The sequence below is a fragment of the Desmodus rotundus genome, chromosome 8, assembly GCF_022682495.2.
Source record: "Desmodus rotundus isolate HL8 chromosome 8, HLdesRot8A.1, whole genome shotgun sequence".
Taxonomy (NCBI): domain Eukaryota; kingdom Metazoa; phylum Chordata; class Mammalia; order Chiroptera; family Phyllostomidae; genus Desmodus; species Desmodus rotundus.
The window spans coordinates 35,635,606-35,661,655 of record NC_071394.1 but is presented as its reverse complement, the minus strand read 5'-3'; the positions used below and the strand labels follow the sequence as shown (position 1 = coordinate 35,661,655).

Sequence of the window (26,050 nt, the reverse complement as noted above, 5' to 3'; positions counted from 1 at the left end):
GAGGTGAGGCAGCTGGGTGTTTATCAGCCATTGGTTAAGACTGCTGTGGTGGGGGGAGGCCAGGGTGTTCATTCCTTGGCACTTGAACCTGTCTCAAGCAGGCTCCCTGCAGTTTCCCAGCCTACAAAGGAAACCTTCAGGCAAGTGGTGCAGGTACTGGCAGATGGCAGCCCCCCATCCCTGAAGACAGTAAGGTCCAGAGTGTGGATGGGACCCTGACAGCATCACTGACACCGCATCACACGCTGTTCCCATCAGCATTCACTTCCGCTGTTAGTATTTGGTATCGATCTTCTCTGTCTTTTCTCTACTATCCAATACAGCATATATTTCACATTCAGATCATCTATTTCTATGCCATAAAACATACCATTTTAGCTTACCTATGCCTTTATTTCTCCCCTTGAGTTTACTTTATACTCTCTATAAGTTAAGACTCTAAGTCTATTCCAGTATCGTAAATTTTTTAACATCAATCTTGCTCTCATCTAAATTGTAAAAAAAAAAAAAAAACACTCCTTTGGTAGCAGCCATCATGGTCCATAAAAATGTCCACGAAAAATGATGGGCTGGTCCTGGTCCACGGGATAAGAGCTCAGGCCACAGCAGCATCCAGGGAATTCTTTACAACAGTGGAAGTCATTTTGGCAATTTCAAAATATACATTGTTAGAAAATGATGAGGAGGGTGGGGAGGCAAATCTAAAACTTAACAGGAAAGAAGCATTTCCAATGAAATGTCACTTCACTTGCTTTGAACAGTACAGTCATTAAAAATAGCCCAATATAAACGCTATCATTCTTAGGCTGGGGGGACAGTTCTATAATATAGCAGTAACTTCCCGCTAGGTCAGGCAGATGTCTCTACTGCTTTACCATGTATGTAGTCGAAGTGAGATGATAGTGTGTCTAGGGGAATTTTACCTAAAACAGTGAGCAAATGCCCAGTATCATGCTTCATAATTTCACAAAAATCAATTCAGGGAACTCAGGAAATAGCAGAAACTAATGAGTGTAGCACTGTAGGTTTCTTGAAGGGATTTATTGCCCCTCAGAAGATATATTGACAGCTGAACAAAGACTGGCTAGCTGGGATTCAGTTCAATAGTTTAGGTTTGAGATTGCCTAATCTAGCTTTAATAAGGTCACTATTTTTAAGAGAAATAAAAATGCAAAAACAGATCACTAGACTTTTTAGGTGTTTTTTACACTGGATTTGGAGGCTCAGCCCCTGGCTACCCTTCTCTCTCTGTCCACTTAACAAGCATTTGGCAGGGCCACTGTTGAATGGGATCCCTGAATAGTGGAAGGTTTTATATGATATTTAAGGAAGGATCAGGCCCTACCACTAAACCCACTATTCCCCTGTAACAAGCCATTCGTCATATAATGGAATAAGTACAGTATTTTAAAGAATCAGACATCTCTAAATATAGTAATTGACATATATAAATGTATCTTTGGATCTAAAGCAGTGCCACTCAAACTATTTGTGGAAAAGAATAATTTTTTTATTATTATTATTATTTCCAGTCTGTCATGCACCAATACTTTTGCCAAATCCACTAAAGATGAATCATTAGAAAATCAATCTTTTAAAATACATACAAAATATAAGCCCAATTTGTTATTATTACCATTAGATTCGACAGCCATATAATGACTCTGTCAAATGCTTTAAAAGTTTCACAATGCTTACAGCTCAATTTCAGTACTGATCTCCTCTCAGACCCCTGACAGCTGCAGGCAGCACTGGCCTGGGACCACAGTTTGAGTCACCCAGATCTGAACTACCGTGCACATATTCACTCAGGAGACATACTTTACCTCTGACGTTCTTTCCAAATCCCATAGAAGAAACTTTTTTGTCCACTTGCTCCGTATTGTTCGATTTCTCCTTCACAACGTCGTCATCGCTGACAGCATCAACAGAATATTTTTTCTTTTTCTTTTTCTTGTGCCGAGGCGGAAGCTTTTTTGGAAAAGTAAACATTGGGAATATCACAAGAAACATTGCAATGGCACAAAGGAGGAATCCACTCCACCTAAAAAATTGGGAAATGTGAAGAGCATTTATGGCTTTTGCATTGTGAGAACAAATTAGCAAAGCAGAAGTTTGCGGTGATACAATTCTCCAGAAAAAAAACCTTTTGGCCCTCATCAACTGTAAGGCAGTAGGAAGTTGAACAAACTACGAAAATACAGAAATCCTCCCTTGCTGTGGTGTAAATGAGAAATCTACCCAATAATTATACTTGTATTATAATGAACATTATAATAAACAACCTGACAAGAACTTCATTCAGGGATTTTTAAGCACCTGGGTTAGTTCTGCTACAATGTATATTTTATAATAAACCAATAACTCATAAATTTAATAGAAAAATAATACAGACTCTATAGCATGCTATGTGGACTAGTAGAGACACTTTTTTCTTAGAAGAAAATCATTAATATCTCATGTAAAATGTATTTTAAATTGCTGATGATGCTCAAATATTTTTTTGCAAGTACTTGATATACTGAACGCTCTGAGCCACCAAAGACAGTTCACTTGATTCTTTACTTCAATAATTACAACCTAGTTGTAAGGGAGCTAAAAAACATGTCTCCAAAAAATGCAAAAATGTATAGGTAAGTGTTAGATCACGGGGTATAGACCATGAATCCTGTAAAAGTTCAGAGAGGGGAAATGTGTGTCAGAAAGGTTCTTAGGAGAAGTAGAACTTGTATATTGCAGAATCGAGAATCTGTGTTTGAACTGCTCAGAGGTTACCATGCAGCAGAAACTAGGAAGGAAGTACAGACAGTAGAACTCAACTTCTAGCCCTGCCTCAGAGCTCAGCATTTATGGCTTCAGGCTTCTTGTCTGCATAATTTCCCAGGGGCAGCAATTTCTCGGTCCCCTCTTCTTTCCCCATTTCTTAGCAAATAGCCCTTGGTCCTGCCTAACACAGTCACTTCTTTCTAACTAGGATTCCTCAACTCCACCCTCTGTCCTTAAAGCTCCAAGTTCATGAAGGCTCAGACTCCGTCCTCTGTGTAACACCCTGTCGGTTGTAACCGCAATGCGAGCAGCCTTGTAATTGCGAATGTTGGATCCAACCCAGTAAAAATATAGATCAGTTGCAAAGTGGAAATTCATCTATAAAATTAGTGTTTCAATTATAGTGCTGTGAGTTGCTAAAGGTCATAGTTTAGCTGAGAGAATCCTTCCTAGAACCAGTCATTAATAATCCAGTGTGCTATTTTCAAGCATATTTAGTTATATCAAATAAACATTTTAAGCCAACCAGAAAGCAGCTTTATTTTGAGGAGATTGCTCAAGACAGACTCTAGCAATCTCAATTATTCAGAATATAATCACAAACCCAGTGCCTGACAGGGATTAGGTACTGAAAAAAATTTCTTGCATAAATATATTGAATAAGTTTTGAGAAAATAAAGTCATCTGTCTGCAGGAACCATAGCTACTAAAACATCTGGCCCACTTAGTACTTGGCTGCTTATGAGGCCTTTACTAACCTGGCCCTGCTCATCAGCCGTTCTTGAATCTCTTTCTGTACACTTGACGTGCAGTCTCCCCACCCTTCAGTTCCCTAGACCTCTCATGCTCTCTCCACAAGAGGGCAGGCAGCGTAGTTTCGGGGGCACTTCTTGAGCTGTGGCTCCAGACTGACCTGGGTTTCTATCCTGTCTTCACCACTTACTAGCTCTAAGAGTCTAGGGGCTTATTATGCTTTTCTGAACCCACTTTCTCATCTGAAAGAGGGGTTATAACAACTGTTTTGGAGTCATCAAAATTAATAAGACAATGTACAAAAGGAACCTAATAAAATGCCCGCCCTATCAGCAATCAATTCATAGTAGCTTCTGTTGTTTGTCTTTATGTAGATCTGCACTCAGATTCCCTCACCCCCAGCCAGAGCCATTGCCTTAAACCATGTGCAAACATTAAAGGTACACTCAGAGTGGCCTAGAGTGAGAGTAAATACAGAAGAAAGAGAAGAACTATAGAGAATAAACAATAATACGAAAGTTTTGGGGCATTTCAGAGCAGAGCAAAGCAGCCCACATTCTTTAAAGGTCTACAGTAACAAATCATTGTTAACACATGAAATAACGATAGTGCTAAAAGCAAAAAGCTGAGTAAGACAAAAAATGTGCATTTTGTATTGGAAAAAGAAATATGGCTAAGAGTCCAAATGGAAAAGCCAGGGTTCCTAACTCCTTTACATGAACCATTATTCAGAGACTGCTCACTGAGGGGACAGTATATGGACTAAGACCTCCACCCTGCACTGAGTTTATCCCAACTCTCACTGACTCTGAGGCTTTGGGCAAGTTATTCAAATCACTGAGCATAATATTAGTGGCTACATATGGCTGTTATAAGTCTTAAATGAAAATGCATGTAAACCTCTTAGTATAATGCTTGAAATTACTCAATAAATATTAGCATTATTCCTTCCTTCATTCATTCATTCTTGCAGCATATATTTATTAAAAAATACATCATTCTACTAGACGTGGTATAAAATAACATTGTATCAAATAACTATGTCTCTGTTCAAGGTGGAAGTCCTACAAAGAGGGGTACTCAATAGACAATTCATTTTTAAATAGACTCCTATTATATATTTCTATACTGAGACATTTTATTCTTTGTAGGAGGAGTATTGGACCACTAAAATGAATGAAACTACTTGGACATTGGTGAAAGACAAAGGAATGAACAATAATAACACATTATATGGCAAGAACTATTTAGAGCTCTACATACATAGATTCATTCATTCCTCACAACAACCCAGTGAAGTAGGTACTGTAACTACTTCCGTTTTATGGATTTTAAAAAACAATAACAATTGTGACACAGAGAAGTTAAGTAACTTCCCCAAGGTCACACAGTTATGAGGTAGCAGATTGGGATATAAACCCAGGGGACTATGGCTTCAGGCTCTGCACTCTTAATCACTCCACTTTGCTGCCAGTTGGGTGGATGTGTACTAGGAAACTTTTTAAAGACAGCATGAAGCACCTGTAAGCTGAAAACTCCTGCCTCCTTCTTTCTCCCTGCCCCGGCCCCCGTCGGTCCTCTTTGCCTTTCTCTCTGCCACCAGATGTCCCCTATTGCCATGCTTTTCTCGTGGACATCTATACAGAATACAGAACATACATTGGATGTTTATAAGTCTATTTTAATAATCTAATTTTCTGAGAACAAAACCTTATTCTGATCCTTATTCTGATTTATTTCAAGGCTGCCAAGAAAACAGCAGTCGAGACCAAAAATTTCCCTATCAGTCAATGACTGAAAACGCCTGTGTTATTCCCCTTGTGCTGATGAGGGAACTTCCTTTGGAATAATTTCAAAATTCTACCAGGCCAGGGTCACCGGGACCTGAGCACTCCCATCTTCAAAGAGCATTTCTTATGAAAATAAGAAGTATTCTATAACCTAATTAATATTTTAACTGCTTTGAAAAGGGTTAAACATTATTCCCCCAAAGCTCAGACTTATGAGGTTATTATCTTCTAATGAAGCACAGAACACAATACTCTATGAAACTACAGAAAGTAATTACTTGGCACTAATGTCCAATACTACAGGATTCTCTTTGGTATAAAATGAAAATTTCTTATCTACTTATACCTATTACTAATCCATGTTAAATGAATTTAGGACACCAATACTTCTTAATGTTTATAATTATGAAAAAAGAACTCATGTTCAAGTTGAGGGCTGTGAAGGACTCAAACACAGACCTGGCTATCTGAATAAATAACCTAACAACCAAAGAGGAGTTCTTGTTCTCTATGTCCTCAACATTACTTATTTAACAAGACAACTAAGGGCCAGCAAGTGAGAGAGTAGCTCAATCTCCAGGATAGGTAGAGAACAAACTATCGCCCAGTGAAAAGATTCACTGTGTGTGACGATGGAAAAGTGGAGCTAGAGTTCTGGGCAGGTGGGGGAGGGTTGACAAAGCAGAAACACAATATAATAGGGAAGTGAGAGAAAAAATCTTAAAGGTACAGAAATGATCAGGAAAGCCTTTGTTAAAGTACTTAGGAAAGTCCCAACACAGCCACATCACTCTTTTCCTGTACTCTGCTCCAAAGGAAACGAAGGCCTCCACCCTGAAGAATGGGGATTAAGCTCTTATTCCCAAACCCTCTATGTCAGCTTCCTATTGCTGCTATAACAAATTACCACACGCTCTGAGGCTTGAAATAGCACAAATGTATTATCTTATAGTTCTGGAGGTCAGACGTCTACAGTGGGTTGGCAAGGCTGCCTTCCTTCAGGACTGCACCTATTTCCTTGCTTTTCCAGCTTCTGGAGTCCACCTTCGCTCCGTGGCCCATGGTCCCTTCCTCTGACTTCACAGCATATCAATCTAACCTCTGCCTCAATCACCATATCACCTTTTCTTACTCCGAACTTCCTGCCTCCTCCTCTCCCTTGTAAGGACCCTCGTGATTATATTGGGTCCACCAGGCTCACCCAGGATATTCTCCCCATCTCAAGATCCTTAACTGAATCACATCTACAAAGTCCCCTTTGCCATGAAAGGTGACATATTCATAAATCCTGGGGACTGGGATAGAGATTAACTTTGGGGGATTATTCTTTTGCCGACTACCCCCTCCTAGGGGACTTCTAGGTATTTTTTCTATTCCCTCTGGGGAAATTTTTATGTTAACTACGAGGGTAACATGACTCTAGCATTAACAATAAGTGAAATGAAAAATTTAGTAAACAGTTCTTACCAGTTTCCAATGAAACGAGGGTCATTCTGGTCAAGGTGAACAGGATTTCTGGGATCAACATAAAAACCAATGAGAAGTCCACCTAATAAATATCCCACTGCAGGACCAAGAGCTCCCATGACATACATGATGGCTGAGAAGACAGAAGGGGAAACGTGAGGTACAGCGACATGTCCCTGCAGTTTCGGCAACTGGCTAACTCCAGGCACACCCCGCAGACGCCAGTGAGAACCAGTCAACAGCTTCCAGAAAACGTGAACAGTTTCACTCTTAGGGAACTTTAGAGATTGTGTCTTTGTTGACATTTGGTTTGCAAATCACGTCCTTTATTTAACTGTTTACTGTTGTTCTCTTCCAACATCAAAATCATTTGGAGAACTTTGTGGTTGATTTTACTTTGTGTTTTAATATAAGTGCTCAGGACCTAACCCAGACTCATTCAATTTAAATTTCTCAAAGTACAGACTTGGAGAGTTATTGAGGCGGTCACTAGATAACCAAGAGATAAAAGGTAGTCTCAACAATAAGAAAAAGGAAGAAAAATAGATGTCACTTGTCACAGCTAGAAGGTTCTAACTGGTTACGGGGACTTGAGGCCAGAGATTTTGCCATGAAGCTGGAGTCAGTTAAATTGGCAAAGCTTCATAATTATGCACCTTCCAATCACTAATATTTTCAAATCACCACTTTAGAATCAAAGATCTCCCAATAAGTTTGGTTTAATGTTAATTGAGGAATCTTACTTAAAGATTACTAAATCTCCTTAAATGGCCTCAGTGAGAACCCAAGTGGAAAGCACCAACCCACAGCTGAATTAGCAAATAAATTTTTTAAGTGCATGTCTAAACGGGGGGCGGGGGACTTACTGTCAGGACATCAGAAAGGGTTTCATTCTATCCAAAAAATTTCACCATCAAAATGGGCTTATAGAAAAAAAATAACAAATATGTTGTCATTTTTTATATTGTTTTCATGCTGAGATATAAATTTTGTTAATAAATAATATTTTGCCAATTTTTAAATTTTGAGGTAGAATATGAAATTCCTTGAAAGTCCTAGAAAACTCTAGCCATACTCCAAACCCAGTGTTTGTCCTGTTAAAACTCAGTTACTTGGGGACAAATCAATAAACACATTTAAGGAATAACAAACTCAGGTGTTACATGTTTCTCATTCCTAGCGCCACCGTGCATTTTCACCACTGAAGAAATAAGCGGTTTGCCATATCCTTTCAACAGCACTGTATTTCCTGGAAAGCAAATGGAATAATCAGAATAGCTGCACCTTTCTTTGTCATCTGCACCTGAATAAACTTTGAAGAATCCTGTCCCTTCTGTTACTTATAGCTACAGACAGTAATTGAACACCTGATCTCACTTTGCACACAGTTTCAGTAGAGAAAGCACAGTGTTTATTTATTTTACAGAATCATCTACTTGACACAAGACATTAGGTTCTTGGACTTCAACATTTGTGCTTGGAAATGCACACTGGAGGAGGCACAACCTCATGTAGCTGGCATTCTTTTGGAAGCATGCTTTTGATAAAATAAAACTAGAGTCTTGAGAAATATCTTGTCGACCCCCCTGCTTATAGCCTAACGTGGAAGTCAAGAATAGAAAGCACTTTTCCAGTCCCAGGTATTTCCATATGCACATGAAGATGAAATTTATGTTTACACCTTCAGGCACACCAGCACTGTACACAACTTAAAACTGCAATGAGGCCAAAATGCGACATGAATCATCTTCCCGAAATAGTCCCTCCCACATGAAAGCGACTGTCTTACGAACACAAATGGGGTATTTCTGCCAAACTGTTTATGCCTGGGCACTGAGAACAGCTTCTCCGAGCGCCAAGCTTCAAAGCACACAGGATATGTGCTGGAGAGACCCGCAGTTACCCAGTGACGGGAAATTCGCACCTTAACTACTTCCTCAGATGCAGGCGGAGCTTTGAAAAGTCAGCTGTGTAATCAGAGGAAAATGACCTTCATTGCAAGTCCAACAGAATCATTCTCATTAACAGAAATAACTACACACATATACGTGTATCTGTATAGCTCTGCTGTATGTTGCATATAGTATAGTAACTACTATACCTAACTATATTTCTTATATGTATGTTATATACATATATTCATGTCTATGTAACTATACTATATCTAACTATATTGATATATAGTTATAAATCCATATCAATAAGTATATATAATGTATTGAAAATATATAACAACTCATTGACACGGTCCTATTTAGTAAATAAATCATTCTGGGCACTGAGTTCATCTTGTCCCTTGACTAACCAATGGCACGCATTCAGAGTTTATTAGAGGAGTGAACTGTTGAAGCAAACACATATTACTTACTCCCCGGTCAAAAATTCCCAATCCCCCTCCCCACTGTCTAAAGAAAAAAGTCTACACTGCTCTACCTGGAGTTCAAGGGTGGGACAAACTGGCCTCCTGCTGCTGTTTCAACCTTCAGACCTACTGGCTGGACTCAGGGCCCCACGCAGACTGACGCTCGGATGCGGCCTGCGCGGATGCACCTCGTTCCCAAGCAGTGCGCCCCGGGGCCTCGCTGTCCGAGTCCCACCCAACCTTCAAGGCCCAGCCAAGTCCAGCACGGACAACCCTCCTAAGTGGACTCTCTCTTCAGCATCCCTGTAAACTATATAATTTACAGAAATTTTTCACTTGCACAAAAACCCACACCTTATCATGCCTCCCAATCAGTAAAAGGTTTTAAACATTTGCCTACAGTATACTTCTCAGTAAATATAATGTATATGTAGCATTAGTCTCTCTCACCACCGACATCTAATACATCAGTAAATCCTCTTGGTTCTACCCACCATCATATCCAATACCCACTCCTTCTCCTTACACTACCCTGCTCCACGCCACCATCGCCACTCGTCTGGGAAATTGTTGGAGGCCTCCCGACTGGTGTCCTTGCTGCTGCCCTTACTTACACTGTCAACGCAGCAAAGCATTTAACACGGCAGCCGTAACAGCCCTCCCGCAACGTGAGCCAGGTCCCGTCACCTCTTTGCTCACACCTCCTCGCAGGAGAGTGGGCACAGAGCATCTTTCTGAAGCTAAGCATGTGCCTATGCCAGTTCTTATTATTCCTTTGAAATAAACTTTACAGTTTTCTTTCTAGTGATTATAATATATAATAGGGATTCATTGTAGAGAAAGAAACTCCCAAAAGCATAAATAATAATTTTTTTAAATCACCCAGAATCCCTAACTTCAGATAAGATACCAATAGAAGTAATAAGTGTTATTTTACTATTCATATACTGTATACATTTGAAACAGCAGGAATTATACCATACTTCTAGTTCTACAATCCATTTTTCACATGAATATCTTAAATGTTTTTATGTCAGCAAATATTTTTCTAGAGCATGTGTTCTGGCCGAACGGTGTGCCGTCGTGGGGCTGTGACACGCCTCACGAATGACCCCTGACTCGAGTGGCCAGCTGTGTGTTCACAGATGCCTGAGTGGGGTTATTGTCCTGCAGGTCGTACTGGCCTGTCTAGAGCTTTGTCCCTGCACACGCTGCACAGAACCAGACCCCAGCCTGAGGGTGACAGCCCCGGCCCCAAACCAAGCTCCACCGCACACTTCCGCGGAGGTAAGAAGCCCCCCTTTATGGGAGAAGGTCTACAAGGCCCCTTCAACTGGGTAGAGCCGGCTCTTCACCTTCACCTCGAACATCATGGTCGGTCCAGGAGAGAAACCACTCTTGGGAAGGCTGGCCCATCACCTTCACGGACCTTTCCTTCACTGACCTTTCCCCAAGCTGTTTGACCTTCAGGCCTTCCATTTCCATTTTCTTCTTAAATTACGTTATACCTTATTCTGTGACCACTTGTGCTTTTTACATTAAAGCAAGTTAACCTCTATTTTTATTTCCATTTACCTTCACAGTTAAACATTCTCCTTGAAATGTTTTCATAGGGGTTTTCATTGTTCAAATTAACTTACAAGTTTTTAAAAATTATTTGTTTGTCACCTACTTCTCATACCTTAAGTAAGTTTGCTTACTTTTTTAGCTCTTGCTATATGAGGCTAACTTTTTTCATAAACTCTCATGATTATAAACTTTAAATCTTGGTTGCACTCCTGAATTTTACCATATTTTTTGGTGTTTAGCAGTTTCTCTTTGCTTTATCAGCCTGCTGACATCTTCTTTTGACAGACTTTATTTTTCTTAGCCTTTGCTTATGTTTTGCTAGTTTTGACCAGTTTGGGTCATAGCTTGTTAGAAGCTGGGCTCAACCTCACATCACCTTTGGGCCATCTCCCCGCTGCCCCTGTTCTCCTGCTCCGCCCCATTAACGATGATGCCCTCGGGGACTCACATAGAATTCGCCTGGGTGTCAAGTCTCACTCGCATGAGGCACATCTGATCCGCTGGGCCCTGTGATCGCTCTCCCTACCCAGTAATGAGAGCACATGAGTCCCATATCCAAGGTCTCTGGTGCATAGCGCTGCCTGTAAGACAAGTCAGGCCCACAGAGCAAGACAGAGACACCAGAGGGCTCTTCATTCAGCTCCTGCTTGGCCTGGAGAGGGTCCTACAGGTTGACCTTCCCAATCCTACTGCAGAGAGAAGGCATGACATCATCTTCCAACACTCCCCTGCACCCAGTCCACCCCTTGTCGTGGCTGACACCTCCATTCCTAGCAGAGTCTAAAGACGCTGCTCCTTCCTTATCGCAAAAGCCCATCTTGGTTGCTCTGGGGATTATCTCAAATAGGGTCATTCCATGTGGTCTGCTGCAACCCAAGGGAACAGTTCTCTGAACCCTACAGTCTATGTTGAATAATTCAACCTGCCTCTTAGTCACACAAAATGATTCAGGAACTCCTAAGGGTGATCAGCCTGCCAGCCATAGCCTCACTGGGCCTGGGAAACCAAGGGGCCCAATAAAAATCAGCAGAGATCTTAGTACCACATGAAGCTACACAGTCTCCTCCTTCTTCCAGATCTCTGCTCAACTATCACTCCCCAGAGAAGCCATCACTCACCACATATCTACATGTGGCACCCCCCACCGCCATCTCTCTTTGTCACCCTACTCTGCTGGCATTTTCATTATGGCACATGCTGCCATATGACAGGATGTTTGTTTGTTTGCTTATTTTCTGTGTCTCTCCCACTGGGATGTCATTTCCATGAGAATAAGGACTATTGTTCTCACTGATGCCATATCCATGCCTCAGCAATCTGACCAGAAGTGCTAATAAATATTGTTGAGTAGAGAAGAGATGAAGACATGGACTTCCCATCTTGAGTACAGTAACAAAAGGCTGAAGTGGATTCGACCTTGCAACAGTGCTGCGAAGAGCTATCCACAGGCACCTGCTCCCCAGAGCCCCGGGGCTGCCCTGTCCTTGTGCGCCATCTCCATCCTCCTTCCCCATTAAGTTCTCAGTTTGACAGGTTTCTGTGCTTTATACCACAGAGCCCCAACTCCTACCACAGCCCACTGCAGGCCTGACTCTGACCTCTGCCGGGCTGTCTATGGGCCACCACCCTCCCCACTGGGTTTCCAGAGATCTCAGAGCCTCTTTGGAACAGACCCGGATTTGCAGGACCCTCATTTGAACATGGTCTCTAATTTACCAGACTGTTTCCATATTGCTCCCCACCTCCCACTCTTCCCTGAATTCTTTCTACCACTTCCTCCTGTCCCCGCTGGCTCAGACCCGCTTTCTCAGCTGCCCACGTGCTACTCAGTGCTGCTGGGAACGGATGCTGACAGGGGTGGAGGGTTACGTGTATAATTTAGGCTCAGTCTCAGGACCTGGAATTGCACCAAGATGGTCACACAGAGACATTCCATATACATGTCCAAAGTCCTCAAATGACTATCAGACCCAGACAGGGATACAGAGAGAGCAGGTCATCCTCTTAAATATGTCTGGTGTCACAGCTACTGCAGATGACAAGAGGACATGAAAAGCAATCCACACATCACTTACAGCACCAGGGACGCCAACTCATATTCAATTTGCATAATTCCTTGAAAATTAGCCAAAGTACTTGAGAGCATCACATGTAAGAAATCATTCTTTCCACTCACAAGCACAGACAGATGAGACCTTTGATCTTGGTTATTTTGAGCAGCAACTTTTTTCCTCTTAAGTGATTCAGTTATTTTCACACAGACCTGAAGCCAAAGAGCAGCTGCCTCAGCTATCAGGGGCTAGTCTATCACTTTGCTAAAACATCCAGAGAGCACCTTAGGTCCCAGATGAGAAGGGAAGAGGGTTTACGTAGATTTAAAATATTTTTTTCCTCACTACCAGAGTGAGCAACAGTTGATTTAAATTCACTCTTTCCCTCTAGAAATATTTTTAAAGTAATTGGTACTATAAAAGGGAACAACCAAGGACATATATAAGCAGATAGTTATACTTTATTCATATCTGGGGCATGGGAGAGGGAAGTGTTTAATGAGCTGTGGCTTTAAGACATCACGTTCGATCACCTGTGAGTGCCTGCTATCTGTACACTCACGTGATCCTAAAGTCCCTTCCTCAGGAAGAACCTCAAGGACAGCTATCATGAAAGCATAAAAAAATTCTGTGAAATTTTTAAAAATTATATTTGGGGGCAATATTATGTTTTATTAAAAGTTAAGTATGGATTCCTAGTGCAAAAATAATCAAAATATTAATGAATCCAGGAGAAACTAACTTTACTAGTTATCAAAGAAATAGAAGCTACAAACAATGAGATGAAACTCTAAAGAAAATTAGCACAAGAGTTATATATTTGGTACAAGCTGTTGGACCACAATTCACAATATATATCATAATGACATTTATCCTGTTACATATATATAGAAAAACAGAAACAATATTGATAACAGAGATTAACTACATTTTGAAGCATAATGCAAATATTAATTTTAATGTTTAAGAAGAGTTTTTATACTTGGAGGAAATACTTATTTTTAAAATTTAAGTAAAAATAATGCAAAAGTTTATTGATGTGATCATAATTATGTCAAAAAACATGTACTTAAAAAAAAGACTGCCTACAAAAAAGCTACTAAAACTAATAAGTGAGTTTAGCAAGGTTGCAAGATACAAGTTCAATACTTTAAAAATTCATTATCTTTCTATATGCTATAGCAGTGATCAGAAATTAAAACAATACCACTTACAATAGTATCAAAAATATAAAATACTCAGAGATAAACCTGAGAAAATGTGTACAACACCTTTTCACTGAAAATTACAAAGCATTGCTGAAAGAAATTAAAGATCTAAATAAATAGTGAAGTATGTCTCATTTGTTGGTCAAAGACCCAATATTATTAAGTTGTTAATTCTCGCAAAATCAGTATAGAAAGTCAATGCAATTCCAATCAAAATTCCAGTGGGCTCTGTAGAAATTGACAAAGTGATCCTCAAGTCCATATGGAAATGCAAAGCTCACACAATAGCCAAAATGATTTTGAAGATAAAGAACAGAAGTTGGAGAATGGAGAGTACCTTATTTTAAGGCATATTATAAAGATACTAAAATCAAGACAATAGAGTATTGGCTTAAAGATAGACAAATAGATCAACGGGATAGAAAAGAAAGCCCAGAGACAGACCCATCCTCTATATGGATAACTGGTTTGGAGAAAGGTGTAAAGGTAATTCAGTGGGAAAAGGACAGTCTTTCCAACAAGCGGTGCTGAAACCATTAGATAGTCACATGCATATATTAACTCAATGAATCAGAGACATAAATGTAAAACCTAAAACTGTAAGACTTCTGGAAGAAAACAATTTTGGAAAAATCTTTTTCAGCAGACAATTTACCAAAGAAAATACGTGGGTGGCAAATAAGCACATGAAAGGTGTTCAGCATCACCAGTCATTGGGAAGTACAAATTACAACCACAGTGAGATACCACCAGACTCCTATTCAAAGGGTTAGAACTTCAAAGACAACCTATTCCAAGTCTTGGTGAGAATGTGCAGCAACTAGAACTTTCATACACTGCTTATGTGGAATGTAAAATGCTCCAACTACTTTGGAAAACAATTGGTAGTGTCTTAAGGAGTTAAAACATAATTGTCACATGAGTTGACCATTATACACCTAGGTATTTTTACAAGAGAAATGAAAGCCTACTTCCAGCCACAGTTACATACAAATATTCATAGCAGCTTTGCTGTAGTCACCCAGAAGTGGAAACAACCAACGTGTTCATCACGAGGTAAACGGATAAAACAATTGCAGTGTATCCATACAGTGGAATACTATTTAGCAATAAAAAGGAATGAACTACTGATACATGCTAAAATGTGGATAAATCTTGAAATAATTATGCGAGTGAAAGAAAGCAGACACCAAAGAATACATGCGTATGAGTCAATTGTAAAATTCTAGAAAGTGCAAAGTAATCCAGAGTAATAAAAACAGTCCGCACTGACCTGGGGGTGGGAGGGGCCAGCAGAAGGAAGGGATGACAAAGATGCTTAAGGAAGATTTGGTGACATCGGATATGAGCAGTCGATTGTGGTGAAGGTTTCATGGGTGTATATATGTGTCAAACTTTATCAGATCATATACTTTAATTATATGTGGTTTATTTTATGTCCATTTCATCTCAAAAGAGACAAATGTCTCAAAGTGGTTCCACAAGTCTATAAATTTACTACAAGTCATTGAATTACACACTTTAAGTGGGTAAATTTTATGATACATTAAGTTATGCCTCAAGTCATTTTAAAAAAATCTAAAAGACCAGGAGGAAACAACCTACCTATCAAAAGTTGTTTGCTCAAGTAGTGAAATTACAATGGTTTTTTTTTTTTTAGTGTTTTCTTTGTAGCATTCCACAGCTTTAGCTTTTTCTAATTGAATACAAATTTAATAAGGAAAAATATTTAATATATCTTCTGGAATTAGTACGTTTATCTCTTTTACCTTATAATACCGTAGCCATCAAATGTATCATCTTTGTGTAAACTTAAGATCAGTCCGTATTGTTTTAAACTTGAAGAAAGCCTTTACAGGTTAATGGACTTGTTTTACCTGTTCTCATGTCTGTAGTACCTCCTGCAGGGGCACCTAACGCATGGCGAGCACCCAGTAGCTCTGAAGAATGAGCATACAGTATTTGTAAAGTAGTCCTTCCCTTTTTCTTAAGACTCACCTGCCCAATACATCATGACAAACACTCTCTGGCTAAGTTATTATAACAAAATAAGGGTCAGCAAACTAATAGCCAAATCAGTAAATAAAGTTTTATTGGAACAGAGCCACATGTGTTCACTTACATCTTGGGTGTGACTATTTTCACACCACAGCAGCAGAACTGAGTAGCACTACAAAAACTGGATGGCCTTCAATGTAAAATATTTACTATCAGGCCTCTTATAGAAAACGTTTGCCGACCTGTGCAATAAATTCATTTATGGTTCATTTACTCTGTAGAAGTATCAGATAAATGTCTGCCTCTAAGGTAATTATAATGGCTTAAGCTATGAATATACAAATTCTGTCCAGAAAGTATCCAGCCATGCACTATGAAAAAGAGAGACATTTATTGAAGAAGACACAAGATACAAGAAATATTGTACATAGGACAATGATGCCTCAGTCTCTTTCAAAGGTACCTTGGGACCTCACACAGTTCTCCCAACTGCCATCAGCTGCTCCGTTGTATTTTCCTGAATCTCACTGACAGTCTAAAATCACCTTTGAAAGGAAATGAGATTACAGTCTTGGAAAAAGCCTGAAGTTTCAGGGCACCAAATTTGGGTTGTAGGGGGCACTGAGTCACCTGGGTGATTTGATGTTTTACCAAAATACTTTGCAGGAGATGTGATGCATGAGTGGGTGTGTTGTCCTGATGAAGCTGCCAATCACCAGTTGCCATAGCTGCAGTCTTCTGAATTATCTGAATAGTTTTCCACAGAGGAATGTTCAAGCTTGACTCAAAATTTGATGCAGATTTGTTGTTCTACTCACTCAGTCATTTCGAATGCAATGGCCACACAGTACACATGTTCACTCAGTCGCATCTACCACCTCCACTGACTAGTACAGTGAAGTCATCCTTGTTCGCACATGCGCATTCAAGTCCACTATCCTTGGCCAGGTCACATCGATGTCGCCCAAACCATTCTTATTATATTAACAATGGCTGGACTTTTTCCGGGCAGACCTCATATACACAGAGGTATGGGTGAGTCTTAGTTTAAATGTGTATCCAGAAAAGTCACTCTTCTACAGGTGTTTTATTATGAACAAGTTATCCATGGAGATTAAAAATTATAAACATAAAAGTAAGGAATACTTGTATAAAAAGAAATTCATTTATATAGTCAATTTTTCCAGTTTGGGCAATTTCTCAAAGATTCAATTTATAAGAGTGTAAACCCCAAGTAATATTTTAGTTGAACTATAATTCACTGTGAAATAAAATGATATCACAACTATTGTTTATCAGTGATCTCTCAGATACAATAGGCACTTTACATTTTTTGTGCCATTTAACATTAACAGCTTTATGAAAAAATATATATATATAATCCTTCCCAATTTACAGGTGAGAAAGCTGAGCCCTGAGAAGTTAGGAGATTAGCAATTACCAATAAACTATAGAGCCAAAATTAGAACTTGGCTCTATCTGAAACTAAAGCCTTTCTATTTATGGACACATGTCTCTAAAATACAAAAAAGTAACAAAAGTTTAATTAGAAGTATGTAGGTCTCAGGGGAGACAAGGTCATGGAAAAAATACAATAAAAAATAGACTATTAAAAAATCAAAAGAATGTTCTTAATTTCAATGTCTCTGGTTATATTTTGTTTGCTTTTTTCTTTTGTTGATTATGTTCCAGTTAAAGGTGAGATCATATGGTATTTGTCCCTCATCCTTGGCTTATTTCACTTAGCATAATGCTCTCCAGTTCCATCCATGCCATTGCAAAGGGTATAAGCTCCTTCTTTCTCTCTGCTATAACAATAGCCAGATGGAAGTGGGGAGGGGACAGTGGGGAGAGGGGTCTATAGGAGCTACTATAAAGGACACAAGGACAAAATCAAGGGGGAGGGTAGAGGTGAGGGAGGGAGGTGGGACTGGCTAGGGTGGGGTGGAGGGATGGGGAGAAAATGCAGACAATTGTAACTGAATAAAAATAAATAAATAAATTTTTAAAAAACCAAAAGAAAAAAAAAGAAGTAGGTCTCTACCACTGAAGAAATTAGTCCCATAAGTGCTGAAAATCTCAAAATATTTTTGCAACCGTTAGTAGCAATAGTCTTAAAAGCATTCTAAATGAAAAAGCAGCTCATTCTTTAGATTTTCATCTCCAGCTTCATGACTAATTGGCTTCCATAGGATGGCAGAGAAATGCACATTAACCGAAAAATACATTCCGAATATGTTATACGATATTTACTTCAATAATTACCGTGAAGACTCAGAAGAGTGTACCAGCTGTTAAGAGCAGATTAAACTGATCTCCTGGGAAGGGCAAGTCATGCCAGGAAACACCTTCCAGGTAAACAAGCATAGGTATGACACACTCCAGTTTGCTTTCTAGGCATTTGAAGAAGCATGATTCCCATAAGGAAAGATCCAAGTGTGGGGCAACACTTAGGCACAAGTGGAAGAACGTTGTGTGCAAATGTCTGCACACACACTGGCATCATCATGGCCTTCCACTGACTTTGACAGTCAGGAGGTATCAACTTTTTAGAACACCTTCAGTATTACCCCCTTCTCCCCATCAGTACACTGGCATCCACAGTCAGGCGGCTTACACTAGGGCTCACTGTAAAGCTATTTCTTGCATTTAGAAAAGCGTAAGTGGCCAAAGTCTGCAGTCACTGACAAGAGAAGTATTGCTAAAAGACAACACTGAGCATTTATTACATATAAAAAACATACTGTGCTAAATGCCTTTATATATTTTTTTCTCACGTAATCTTCCCAACAACCTTATGCTGTAGGTACTAGTATTGTCCTAATTGAAGGCATTTTCCTTTGTAACCACCTCATTGATGAAACAAGAGAATCAATTCATCTGATTTAAAAAATAGACAATCCCTGACTCTTTGTTATATAATAATACAAAGGTCATTTATAAGTGCAAGCAGTTTTATTAAGCTAACATGGCTAAACGTTTCATGTTTCTTCTTCTATCAAACAACACTTCCACTATTTTCAAATTCTCATTTGGAAAGCTGGGCTACGGTTGACTTTTATGAGGAGGAAACATGGCAAATGACCAATCTAATATCTAGTATTTTATTTTAAATAAAAAGTAATGCTCAATGTCCCAGGGGCAATTACGATTCTACTCAACATTTAAGTGGTTCCTAAGAACGCTGGCATCAGCATCCGATGTCTGTGACTGTCAGGGACCACCTCCGTGATCTTAGACAAGACACTCAATGCTGCTAGACAGGCTTCCTCATCTATAAATAGGGAACCATAATTTATCTACTTATAAGAGTTATTGAGGGAATAAATGAGATAATGCACATAAAACCCTTAACACTTATTAAGTGCTTAGTCAATGTCAGCTATAACAATTATCATTACTACTTCTATTATTATATCTAACTTGATACTTAAAATTATGATTCTGAGACAAGACTTTAAAGTAGCTTCAGAGCCACCAAAGAATGGTGGCGTTACATTCACTATCATTTTAGTGTGAAATGTATTTATTGAAGTCTTCGGATATGGAATTCACATAGATGGCTATCAGATAATCAGAATTTTTAGTTACCCAAAGCACTGTATTCTCTAATGACTCATCAATCAGTAGTTACTTGTTGAAATTACACTGCATGAAATACCTGATGTTTAATATTATGAGTGATATATATGTGGAATCTAAAAAACCAAAATCAATGAACAAACAAACAGAAACAAACTCAAAATACAAAGACCAAACTGATGGATCCCAGATGGAAGGGGGGTTGGGGAACTGGGTACAGAATAGGTGTGGGGTTAAGAAGTACAGACTGATAGTACAAAATAGTTATGGGGATGCAAAGTACAGCACAGGGAATGCAGTCAATCTTATCGTGATAATTACATGTGGTGTCGAGTGGGTACAAGAATACAGGGGGTCACGTCGTACATAATTGTCGAACCACTATGCTGTGCACCTGAAACTAGTATATTGTATGCCAACAGTAATTGAATATTTTTTAATTTTAAATGTTATCTGTGATAAAAAGAGCCATTTCCCTTCCTATAAAAAGTCTGTAGGGAATTCTTTCTTGAGAAACAAAACACACAAGAAAAGATAATTACCAAAATAAAACATTGTATGATAAGGGCTAAATAGTGATTCCAAAAAGAATTTGAGAAGACTTAAAGAGAGAAATGGAAAAAGCAAATACTTTAAGTGCTTCCCCTGTGCTTTTTAAACATGATACTAAATCCTCCCCCCCCAAAATATTTGAATGATAAATTTAATGAATTCCCACTTTACAGAAGGATTCTGACCTTTGAATGCTAAGTCTCAATTTTACCCAAGTCTCAATTTTAGATTCAAGACCAAGAACACCTGACTCCAGAGTCTAAACATTCACACTACACCTCGTGGCCTCCCAGGTGATTTCAGTGAAACCACAAATGAAATCTCACTTCACACAACAAATATCAAAATCAAACCATCATTAGTGTTCTCCCAGCAGAAAGGTGTTAATTTATACAACAGCCAAATAACACATAAGACATCTCAACACTAAGCCCTAATCTTTAGAAAGGAAATTCTGAATTGTTACGGGAGCTACTATTATTTTCAGAGCAAAGGTATTAAAGATATTTTCATAAGTTTACACTATAAAATTTTCAAATTTACTCACACACTTTATCAAGTTCTAAAGGACATTTCTAGAGTAATTTCACCACTTATAGAGCATTAATTCTGAGACCTGACTAGAGATAATAAAGCTATTATGTAATATTAAATAGTTCAAAATGGGAAATTAATATACTTCTAAAAATACCAAACTAGTATAGAAAAATGTCAACTTTTTGACATTTTGATCAGAAAAAATGGCTTTGAGTTCTAATTCTCTCATACTCTTTTTCAGAGTTCTGCGTTTTGTATTAGGAATGGCCTGAATAAATAATACCATTTGCTATGGGGCAACTTTTTAATATTTTAGTTCATTCTCAATGATCTGTATCACTGATTTACCACTGTCTTTCAACCCCATGACCCACCCAATCCTTCAGTTTTCAACTACTGCCAGGAAGTTTCACCAATAGGCAAATATGGTAAGAGGGGAAAAAAGCAGATACTTGCTAAGATCATTTTTAAAAATAAGAATTCTAAGCTGTGTCTAGCAGGCGTCGGTGCTTACACTACATTTCATTATATTACGCACCACGTTTTCCTAAGTGTCATAACATCTGCAGCTCAGGTGGAAGTTTGGTGATGTCATTAATTATTGAGAAAACTTAGAAATAATTATTGATTCCCTTCAAGACAGTAAAATTTCCATGATCTAGAAAACATATACACACAGAGAGAAATGAAAAGTTAAAACACATATCTGGTAATCAGGAGCCCCTCAAATAATGACCTTGCCTAAGAGTAGCTAGGTAACTGAGGGAAAATTATGTTTACGTCAAATATAGGGGGAAGATCCGAGTTAATCTATACTTGAATTACTTAAATAGTCTAAAAGATATTAAGTAAAAGGCCTGATGACCTCAAGTAAATGACTACTCTGTCCAAGAAAATAGGAACTAGTCACGGTTCCATTTGTTGACTGGGATTTTGGAAGTGAAAGTGAAGGCTCACTGAAAGTGTTAGGAGACAAACGGGCAAATCGGCCTCAACGGGAGAAGGCATGAAACCGTTTCATGACCCAAGGCTGAGCAGTCTCCCCTGGGGGTTTGCCTCATCGCTTCCCCACCAGTTCAGATAGACGGATACTCAAAGCATGAAATCAGGAACCTTCCATCATTTCAATTCATGGCATCTGGCACTACGACACGTCAGTGTGACTTTATTCCTTCTGACTTCTGATACGTTTCTGAAAAACCAAATGCGGACCTATCCATACCCCAGACTGACATATCTTTTCCCCCACTGGAAGACACGATGGTTAACTTCATGCATCAGCCTGACTGGGCTAAGGGATGTGCAGATCACCGGTGAAGCATTACTTCTGGATGTGTCTGTGAGGGTGTTTTCAGGAGGTTAGCTTTTCAGTCAGTAAAATGAGGGAAGGAGATCACCCTCATCAATGTGGGTGGGCGCCATCCAACCCCGTGATGGCCAAGTAGAACAAAAGGTGGGGGAAGGGCAAATTCTCTCTCTCTCCTCTTGCACTGCAATTTCTACCTTTCTCTCAGACATCCGAGTGCCTGGTTCTCGGGCCTTTGCATTCCTGGACTTACACCAGCAGCTTCCCAAGTTGTCAGGCTTTCAAACTCAAACTGAATTATACCACTGGCTTTCCTGGTTCTCCAGCTTACAAATAGCAGGTTGTGGGACTTCTGGCTTCCATAACCATGTGAGCCAACTCCTGTAATAAATCTCAATCTCTCCCACGCTCTTTCTCTCACTGACTCTCTCTCTCTCTCTCCATATATATAAAGTATATATGAGGTCTATCCAGAAGGAATCCAGCCATGTACTATGAAAAATAGAGACATTTATTAAAGAAGATGCAAGAAACATTGTACATGGGACAATGATATCTCAGTCTCCTTCAAAGTAGGCACCTTGGGACCTTACACAGTTCTCCCAATTGCCATCAGCTGCCCCGTCATATTTTCCTGAATCTCACTGGCAGTCTGACATCTCTTTCCCCTTTCAAAAGTGATTTTAGCTTTGGGAAAAGCCAGAAGTTGCAGGGAACCAAATCTGGGCTGAAGAGGGCCTGAGTCACCTGGGTAATTTGATGTTTTACAAAAAATCTCTGCACAAGACATGTTGCATAAGTGGGCGTGTTGTCGTGATGAAGCTGCCAATCACCAGTTGCCCATAGCTGCAGCCTTCTGAATTATCTGAATAGTTTCTATGGAGGAGTGTTCAAGCTTGACTCAAAATTTGATGCAGATTCGTTGTTCTACTCACTCAGTCATTTCAAATGCAATGGCCACACAGTACACATGTTCACTCAGTCGCATCTACCACCTCCACTGACTAGTACAGTGAAGTCATCATTGTTCACACATGTGCATTCCAGTCCACTCTCCTTGGCTGCCAGGTTACATCGATGTCGCACAGACCATTCTCATTATAGTAACAATGGCTGAACTTTTTCCAGACAGACCTCGTATAATATATATAAGTATAGATACTTCCTTTTTTAAATAAAGAAACTTTTTAAAAGATTTTATTTATTTATTTTTTTAGAGAGAAGGGAAGGGAAGGAGAAAGAGAGGGAGAGAAATATCGAGGTGTGGTTGCCTCTTGCACGTCCCCTACTGGGGACCTGGCCTGCAACCCAGGCGTGTGCTCTGACTGGGAATTGAACCAGCGACCCTTTGGTTTGCAGCCCGTGCTCAATCCACTGAGCTACACCAGCCAGGGCTATATTTACTTTTTAATATTTATGTATACTTACTTTTTTTATGTATAAGTGTACACATATATACTATTGGTTTTTCTATGCCATCTTCTATGGTTTTTCTATGGTTTTTTTTCTAAAACCATACTATTGGTTTTTATATACTATCTGTTTTTCTGGAGAACCCTATGACTAACACTGATCTGCTTCGAGTACCTAACTTCCTCATGCCATATGATGATCCCCACTGAGCCGTAGCTACCACTGAACTGAAAGACGCCATTAGCCTCGCAGACAGCCCTAGACATCGGCATCTGCATTTGCTTACGTGCTATTGTAATTAACCAAGGTTGTCCATGTGAGATAATAACATGAACTTAGGTCTACAATCCCTGAGCCCAAACTCGAGGCTAAATGTGCCTTGCAATTAAGAATTTTTCACATTTTACAAAATTAAAAGGGTGAATAATGCTGTACACTATGTAACTCCCCCAGCAGAATGTGGAACGGTGCTCCAAAATCAAGCATGCTATTGTTCCTGCAACAAAAATGAATGAATATTCACACGTAGTATGATTTAAAAACCAGCCCCTATCAAATCAGACCTAATTTTTCCATAAAATGAGTTGCAAAACTAACTTTTGGATTTCAATGTTATTAGTAGAATACAAAATTCATAGGAGAGGAGTAGTAGCAGTAGACAATGCAGTTATTATTACAAGAGCTGGAATCTGAGAACAGACGTCAGGCACCAGCTACCTGTCCTCCAGAGGGTGTTTTACTCAGCCAAGTAAGCAACACCTGGGGCGGGGTGGGGGGAGGTACAAGAGGGAAAAGGGGGGATAAGTGGTGATGGAAGGAGACTTGACTTGGAGCGGTGAACCACAACACAATACACAGATGATGTATTATAGAACTGTATACCTGAAACCTATATAAGCTTATTGAACAATGTTACCACAATAAATTCAATTAAAAAGTATAAAAATGAAATAAATTTTAAAAAACACCCTTCTAACTCTCGGATTAAGCCCAAATTTTTATTAGCCCTTTATTTGACTGGTCTTCTCTTTTTGAACATTACTTCTATCTCTCTGATTATAGGATTTAATATGATTAAAGGTCTGCAAAGTATGTCAAGAGGTAGATTTAAAAACAAAATCACATAATTTCATATTATTTCAGGAGACTTAGAAAGCCACAGGATCAAGCCTTCGGTTATTCGGTCAAATGAGTTCTGCTCATTTGACCAAAATTATAAGTTGACAATCATCCCTTTAAAACAGCTTTTCTTCTTTTTGTGAATTTCTGTACACTTATCCCATAATTGTGAAATTTATGCTTATTCTAATTACCACTACGAGAAAAAAGCTCGATTTAAAAACAAAAGGCCGTGAAAGGCTCCAAGTGCTCAGACTGAATCGGATAGTAATTCGCTGCATCCGAAACAGGCAGACAGACCCTGTGCAAATCTCCTTACCGGTCCTCAGCCACGGTCACCACGAGCAGCTTCAGTGGTCCAGCCTCCTCACTCCACCTTTACCCTAGTAATTTGGATTAGTTCTTATGCAAACACTGCCGACTCAGCCTGAAAATTGCCAGCCCGCATTATATCTCATGAGATTTTTATAAACGGGATATTCCAAGAGTCACAAGTAGTATAATATATGAGACTAGACAAGTAATATATGAGACTACACTATACAAGTAGTATAATATATGAGACTAATATATGGTAATAATAATAATCCCTTATACCTTCCAGTAAACAGTTCACTCTAACAACCCGGGTACAAACAGATTACACATGTAATTATCATTTTTAATATTCATTTAGTTCAAACAATCAATCAGATGTTATAACAATATGATGTATGATCATTTTATTCTTTAAATAAGATGCTTCCCTACTGTGCATCTTAATTACAGAACAAGGGCAGCATGCCAACTAAAATCATAGTCTTAGTACAATTGAAAATTATCTTCTCATGAATATGCAAGTCTTTGCTATAGCAAAGGTCCTAGGTTGGGGTCCCCCAGAAGCAGACCCTAAGAGCTCTTCCCAAAAGCAAACTGAGGTGACCTCTGAAATGGTTCGCTGTTCACTTGAACCAGAAAACCCCACAAAATCAGGCAAATCAAGAGGTTCAAATGTTCGTGTTCACTTTAAGGACACTTGTGAAACTGCCCACGCCATCAAGGGTATGCATATCAGAAAAGACACCAAGAATCTGAAGGATGTCACTGCACAGAAGCGACACGTGCCATTCTGTCCTTAGGATGGTGGAGTTGGTAGGTGTGCCCCAGCCTAACAGTGGGGCTGGACACAGGGCCGGCGGCCCGAAAGGAGTGCTGGGTTTTTACTGCACGTGCTTAAAACTGCAGAGCGTAATGCTGCACTTAAGGGCCTAGATGTAGATGCTCTAGTCATTGAGCACATCCAGGTGCACAAACTCCCAAGATGAAGCGCAGAACTTACGGAGCTCATGGGTGGATTAGTGCACACAAGAGCTCGCCCTGCCACATTGAGACGGATAATCCGACAGAAAAAGAGCAGATTGTTCCTAAACCAGAAGAGGAGACTGCACAGAAGAAAAATACATTCCAGAAGAAACTGAAGAAACAAAGCTTGTGGCCTGGGAGTAAATTCAGCATGCAATAAATGATAATAAAAGTAAAATATATATATATAAAAGCAGACCCTAAGACAAGTATTTGAGTGTAAGTAGTTTAGTATG

At 39.4% G+C, this 26,050-nt stretch overlaps 1 protein-coding gene across 5 annotated transcripts in view; it reads right to left on the bottom strand.

The window, feature by feature from the left end:
• The window catches only part of SLCO5A1 (solute carrier organic anion transporter family member 5A1), a 118,142-nt gene that overhangs the window by 60,783 nt on the left and 31,309 nt on the right, over positions 1 to 26,050 (bottom strand). For all 5 annotated transcript variants that reach the window (XM_024572204.4, XM_024572205.4, XM_071222234.1 and 2 more), the window contains exons 3-4: positions 6,777 to 6,909; positions 1,827 to 2,044 (exon numbers count right to left, since the gene is read on the bottom strand). In XM_024572204.4, coding sequence (XP_024427972.2) covers positions 1,827 to 2,044; positions 6,777 to 6,909 — 351 coding nt within the window. The remainder of the gene's footprint in view (positions 1 to 1,826; positions 2,045 to 6,776; positions 6,910 to 26,050) is intronic.